We start from the raw sequence: 7,500 nt of genomic DNA, 5'->3' as shown, positions 1-7,500 counted from the left end.
ATGACAAAGATGGACGAGGTCAATAACCAACAATGAGGGAGGTGGACGAGACCAATAACCAACTGGAGGTCAAAGACCAACCACAATGACAAAGATGACGAGTCAATAACCAACAATGAGGGAGATGGACGAGACCAATAACCAACACTGAGGGAGGTGGACGAGACCAATAACCAACAATACAAGTGACGAGCAATAACCAACAACGAGAGTGACAGGTCAATAACCAACAATGAGGGAGGTGGACGAGGTCAATAACCAACAATGAGGGAGGTGACGAGTCATAACAACATGACAAATAACGAGGTCAAACCACATGAGGAGGTGGACGGTAATAACAACAATGAAAAGAGGTACGAGACAATAACCAACAATGAGGGAGGTGGACGAGTTCAATAACCAACAATGAGGAGGTGGACGAGGTCAATAACACATGACAAGATGACGAGTCAATAACCAACATGAAGAAGATGAACGAGGTCAATAACAACAATGAAAGTGACGAGGTCAATAACCAACAATGAAGTGAAGTCATAACCAACAGAGGAGTGACGAGTCAATAACCAACAATGCAAGATGAACGAGGTCAATAACCAACAATGAGGGAGGTGGACGAGACCAATAACCAACAATGAGGGAGGTGGACGAGACCAATAACCAACAATGAGGGAGGTGGACGAGGTCAATAACCAACAATGAGGGAGGTGGACGAGGTCAATAACCAACAATGAGGGAGGTGGACGAGCAATAACAACAAGAGTGACACAATAACCACAATGAGGGAGGTGGACGAGGTCAATAACCAACAATGAGGGAGGTGGACGAGGTCAATAACCAACAATGAGGAGGTGGACGAGGTCAATAACCAACAATGAGGGAAGATGGACAGGTCAATAACCAACAATGAGGGAGGTGGACGAGGTCAATAACCAACAATGAGGAGGTGGACGAGGTCAATAACCAACAATGAGGGAGGTGGACGAGACAATTAACCAACAATGAGGGAGGTGAGACGAGGCCAATAACAACAATGAGGGAGGTGACGAGCAATAACCACAATGAGGGAGTGGACAGGCAATACCAACAATGGGAGGTGGACAAGTCAATAACAACAATGAGGGGGTGGACGAGGCCAATAACCAACAATGATCAAGGTGACAAGGTCCATAACCAACCAATGACAAAGATGAACGAGGCAATAACCAACAATGCAGGCTGAGTTAGTCACCGAGGCTTTCATATGTGAAATCCACCATGCATCAACCATATGTGCGCACACCCAACCCAACACTCGTATTAAGTGGGTGTATATTTTCTAGACCCATGACTAAACAAAAGGATCGGTGTGGCGACTTGTGACTTCACAAGGCCATGCCAGCGAAAATTTGATCAGGCTCAAAACCGTAGTCAATTCATTGTGATTTGGAGAGGGGGGTAAGTATTATAACATATGAAAACAGATGCCACTGATTTTTAAATAACCAAAATTTGAGGGAATGTTTTATTTATTATTTGGTTGTATGTGGATATTCAATACCACATTGTACTTGGTATTTAGATTTTGGAACGAGTGTCATCAAAAATGATAAGATATTTCACTTAGTTTAAATCCACTCCAAATCCACTACAAGGTCAAGGCTGCACAATAACGGATTCTTTTTTTTTTAAATCAAAAGACGATCGTTCATTGTTGGATGGATTTAATGATGACAAAAAAATGTCCTTTTTCAACAACAACAACAAAAAAAGACGATGACAATAATTTGAGATGAGAAAAATATGTTCTTTGCATCTGTTTTATTATGGATCGACTTTTTGAGATAAACCTCTCTACGAGCATCTCAAGTTTTTTGGTTGCTCCTTCTAACTTAAGCATTTATATAGCGCAATATCCACAATGCAGCTATGTGGATCGGAAGGTCCTGGGTTCGAGCCTCGTTCGTCGCATAGTTGAGTCCTTGGAAAAGGCTCTTTACTCACATTCTCCCATTGTACTCAGGTGTAAAATGAGTACCTGGCCGTTAACAGCGCTGTCTGTGTCGGAAAAATTTGTCATCATATCGCTTAACAGGTGCCATGTCTCGTTCTACATGTTTCGTGTTGCTGTTGGCTAGGGACTCTATGCAAAGCGCTTTCAGCACGTATAGTGAATATTGCCCTAAAGCTTAAGTTTGTTGGAGTTTTTTGTTATTGTTTTTTTTAACATACTTTTAAATACATCCTGTAGCTCTCCGTCATAGTGTTGGTTTCTCTCAATTTTTATGTTTGTTTGTTTGTTTGTTGTTTTTGTTTTGTTTGGGTAGTTGCTTTAGACAAATTTTCAGACCCCTCTCTAGACTAGTTCATAAAATAAGATAAGATGTGATAAGAAATATGAGCCAAGGTCAAAAGCTGATTCACGTGTTAGGAAAATTCAATTTTTACTTAAATATGGGCTGTTTTCATTGTGCCAATGTTTGTAATCACTTGATAATATGAATAACCATTTTTAACCATATAATAACCATATGAATATATCAACCCAGTATCCTATAATATATCTCTGTAACTCCCAATCCACTCAACCGTCCAGAATGGCACACGTGTTTTCAACCATAGGACTGAAGGAAACGTGACGTCACCTTATACTGTCGAATGTCCAATTACAAACGTTTTCCTTGGGGCAGACATTGGTAAGATAATGATGATGCCATGTATAAACACACCCACTTTGTTATGTTTTTTATGTTTTGTTTAGTTTTATTTTGTTTTTCTTTTTAGTGGGTTTTTTGTGGGGGGGGGGGGTTGTTTGTTTGTTTGTTTGTTTTAGTAAGAGGACAGATCTGGGCTTTCTTGCTCGTCGTTCGTCGTTCTACGTCGATTTCGTTAACTTGCTATTGTCATTACATCGCAATGTGAAACTATCAGATGCTGTTGACTGGATAGATTGAGAAGAAAAGTGTGATGTCAATCAACTGGTTCCAATCTCATTGGAAGTGTAAAATTACTCTTCCCGAGGACTGGATACATCATACCTTGTGTAATTTAACTTCTGGTTTCAAAGTGATGGCATCTTATTTTCTAGTCTAAATATCTTTATTGGTTGTCAATAAAGATCATCCATCCTCGCTCTTTTACGTCTACTGTTCCCTAGAATCAGCCTATACATCCTGCTACTAAAATCGTTCTTCCACCTTTATACCGCAACCTATACATTATTAGTACCCCAAAGGACAGGTTACATACACCCTTCCAAATATTTAGGAACCAAAAGAGTGGAGGGTTTGATGTAAAAAAAAAATAATTAAAAATTGAGCTTTTATATAGCGCAATATCCACTTAACGTGATCAAAGCGCTTTACAAGGGGTCCCTGGTCAACAGCAACATTTAACATGTAGGACGAGACATGACGCCTCTTAGGCGATATTACAATTTTTCGGACAAAGACAACGCTGTTAACGGCCAGGTACTCATTTTACACCTGAGTACGGTGAGAGAATGTGAGTAAAGAGTCTTTTCCAAGGACTCAACTATGCGTCGAGCGAGGCTCGAACCCAGGACCTTCCGATCCGAAAGCGAGTGTCATACCACTAGACCACATAGCCGCACAAAAATGATGATGTCACGAGTTTTTCCCCCTATCCATTGTCAATTTGTGTGAACGTCGAGCAGACTGTTCGAAGGTCACGAGTTGTCTTCCCTCTTGTCATAGCATTGAATACACACGAGTGTGCAATCCTGAGAACCCATTGCCCTGTGTTCCAAGACGATAAGCTGTTGATGTGTCTTGTATGTTGTCTTTAGTATAATTATGCAATATGAAACATAGACGTATAGACGTATATAGACACAATGTCTAATATGAGGATGGAGTTGAAGACGACGACGACGACGATGATGATGATGATGATGATGGTGGTGATGACGATGATGGTGATGATGATGATGATGATGATGATGATGATGATGATGATGATGGTGGTGATGATGATGATGGTGATGATGATGATGATGATGATGGCGGTGATGACGATGATGATGATGATGATGATGATGATGATGATGATGATGATGATGATGATGAAGATGATGATGATGATGATGATGATGATGATGATGATGATGATGATGATGATGATGATGATGATGATGATGATGATGATGATGATGATGCCATTCTTCCATCCAACCCCCAGGCAAACCATACCGCACATTCCACGTCCTCCCCCACTTCGGTGGAAGGTACTTGACGCTACTCTCAGTCAATATGACGCTCTATGACAGTGACTGTGTTGACGTCATCAACGATACCGTTACACCGTCTGTAAGTTTATTTTAAAAACCTGAGCTCTTATATAGCGCAAAATACACTAAACGTGCTCAAAGTGCTTTACAAAGGGTCCCTGACCAATAGCAATACGTACGGCGTAAAACGAAACATGACGTCAGTTAGGCGATTATACCTGCCTAACAGGAATTGGAAAAATTCATAGTTTTCAGGGGTAATAACACAGTAGACATTATAACTACCGTTAAGAATGACAAATTTGTGTTTAGGTCTAAATACATTAAATTAATGCTTTAAATCCTTTATATATTATCTCTAGCAACAAAACATCGTTTTCAGGGAGTTTATTGAATTACAAATCTTTATATTATTGTCAATTAGGACCCAAACAATTTGTAGTTCTGCGAACTGTTCCTAGTAGTTGGCACGTTTATGATGATATAGAACTACAGTGGAGCACGGGTATTCAGAATCACCCTTTACTCAAAAGTAGTTCTTTTATAATTTTATATATATATGTTCCTTTTTAATATCAATAATTCCATGTCTTGAAATATCAGTATTTTCTTTTTATTTTTGTATTTTTAAATATCATTTTATATCAGTAGTTGTTTGTTTTATCATTAAGTTTTTTTTTTTAAATATCAGTAGTTATTTCTTTATATCAGTAGCTTTTTTATATTAGTAGTTTTAAAAGAAATATTAGTAGGTTTGTTTTTTTATATCAGTTGTTTCTTTTTTGAAATATCAGTATTTTTTATCATTATTTTAAAAACAGTAGTAGTTTCTTTAATGTCAGTAGTTATTTTAATATCAGTAGTTATTTTTAATCAGTATTTTTTATCAGTAGTTTTTTTTAATATAAGTAGTTTTTTTATATTATTTGTTCTTTATATATCTTGATGTTTATTGGAGAAATAATACTGGGATAGATGGATGACTGTCAGATAGGCGTATTCGAATTCATTCCCATCGATGTCTTCTAGAATGTTTCATTATAAGTGTGTTCTACTGTAAATGCAAGAATAGTAAGATGCTACTGGAGCTTGGAGTGTCTCAGCAAGACGTGAAATGAGACGGTTTGGAGCTTGGAGTGTCTCAGCAAGACGTGAAATGAGACGGTTTGGAGCTTGGAGTATCTCAGCAAAACGATGAAATGAGACGGTTTGGATCTTGGAGTGTCTCAGCAAAACGGTGAAATGAGACGGTTTGGATCTTGGAGTGTCTCAGCAAAACGGTGAAATGAGACGGTTTGGAGTGTCTCAGCAAAACGGTGAAATGAGACGGTTTGGATCTTGGAGTGTCTCAGCAAAACGGTGAAATGAGACGGTTTGGATCTTGGAGTGTCTCAGCAAAACGGTGAAATGAGACGGTTTGGAGTGTCTCAGCAAAACGGTGAAATGAGACGGTTTGGATCTTGGAGTGTCTCAGCAAAACGGTGAAATGAGACGGTTTGGAGTTTGGAATGTCTCAGCAAAACGGTGAAATGAGACGGTTTGGATGAAACTCAATATCGCTGGTCGGCGGATCAAACCTCTCCCGATTTTCACGACTGGCTGATCAAAATTCTGAAGTCTACATACGAGCTTTGCGCTCCATGTTTTAATTAATTTTGGGCGGATCAGATCTCTGAATAAGGGTAAAATGAGACGGTTTGGATATGTATGAGTTCTATCTCACACTACCAAAGCCTGCTTCCTGCTTTGTCAAATTATTGTTTATCGAATTCTAGGTATAAACAACGTTTGTTAAAGAATAGGAGCGACCAATAAAAATCCAACACAGATCTCAAACGGAACCCGAGAGGACAGATAGAAAGACTTTCTTATCTTGGTAGTGCAGAGACACCAATGGAAGTACGGACAAAGATTTTGCATCGAGAATTGATAAAGTCCGTACAGATTTTCAAGTTGTGAAAAACACTTGGAAATCAAAATACACAATAAAATAAAAATATATCAGTGTAAAGTTTGTTTTACTGTATGGATACGAAACATGGAGGCCAACCAAAGGCATCACCAACAAATAACAGACTTTTATATTGTAAACAAATGTCTAAGGATGATTTTGGGCATCAAGTGGACTGATATAGTCAGGAATGAAGATCTTTGGGAAGCTGCCACTGTACTGTTTTAAACATACAAATCAGAGAGAGGACGTGGGGATGGATAGGCCATGCGCTTAGAAAGCCTGCCTGCAACATCACAAGACCGGCTCTTGCGTGGAATCCCCAAGGACAAAGAAGACAAGGGAGGCCAAGAAATAGTTGGCGATGGAGCACGGTGGGGGAAGCATAGAGGTATGGATATAAATGGAAGCAGATGGAGAAGACAGTACATGGAAGACTTACATGGTGAAGCATCATTTATGGCCTATGCTCTAACTGGGGTTATGGGTCGGATACACATGGAAGCAAGTAGAGAATACAGCTCAAGGAAGAGTCAAATGTCGAAGCAACACTGGTGGCTTTTGCTCTGACTGGGGATAAGGGGTTGATACACATGGAAGCAAGTAGAGAATACAGCCCAAGGAAGAGTCAAATGTCGAAGCAACACTGGTGGCCTTTGCTCTGACTGGGGATAAGGGGTTGATACACATGGAAGCAAGTAGAGAATACAGCCCAAGGAAGAGTCAAATGGCGAAGCAACACTGGTGGCCTTTGCTCTGACTGGGGATAAGGGGTTGATACACATGGAAGCAAGTAGAGAAGACAGCCCAAAGAAGAGTCGAATGGCGAGGCAACACTGGTGGCCTTTGCTCTGACTGGGGATAAGGGGTTGATACACATGGAAGCAAGTAGAGAAGACAGCCCAAAGAAGAGTCAAATGGCGAGGCAACACTGGTGGCCTTTGTTCTGACTGGGGATAAGGGGTTGATACACATGGAAGCAAGTAGAGAAGACAGCCCAAAGAAGAGTCAAATGGCGAGGCAACACTGTTGGCCTTTGCTCTGACTGGGGATAAGGGGTTGATACACATGGAAGCAAGTAGAGAAGACAGCCCAAGGAAGAGTCAAATGTCGAAGCAACACTGGTGGCCTTTGCTCTGACTGGGGATAAGGGGTCGATACACATGGAAGCAAGTAGAGAATACAGCCCAAGGAAGAGTCAAATGTCGAAGCAACACTGGTGGCCTTTGCTCTGACTGGGGATAAGGGGTTGATACACATGGAAGCAAGTAGAGAAGACAGCCCAAGAAAGAGTCAAATCGCGAGGCAACACTGGTGGCGGACT

General features: G+C 40.3%; 1 protein-coding gene across 1 annotated transcript in view; it reads left to right on the top strand.

Moving 5' to 3' along the window:
* Positions 1 to 2,605: 2,605 nt before the first annotated feature.
* LOC144956005 (uncharacterized) overlaps positions 2,606 to 7,500 on the top strand; it is a 10,822-nt gene continuing 5,927 nt past the window's right edge. Inside the window, exons 1-2 of the mRNA XM_078886275.1 lie at positions 2,606 to 2,672; positions 4,177 to 4,304. Coding sequence (XP_078742401.1) covers positions 4,258 to 4,304 — 47 coding nt within the window. The 5' untranslated portion in view covers positions 2,606 to 2,672; positions 4,177 to 4,257. The remainder of the gene's footprint in view (positions 2,673 to 4,176; positions 4,305 to 7,500) is intronic.

This window comes from Berghia stephanieae, chromosome 10 (assembly GCF_034508935.2).
Source record: "Berghia stephanieae isolate SIO BIC M18660-M18661 chromosome 10, UCSD_Bste_1.3, whole genome shotgun sequence".
In the NCBI taxonomy this organism is placed as follows: Eukaryota; Metazoa; Mollusca; class Gastropoda; order Nudibranchia; family Aeolidiidae; genus Berghia; species Berghia stephanieae.
This window is presented reverse-complemented; position numbering and strand designations above follow the sequence as displayed.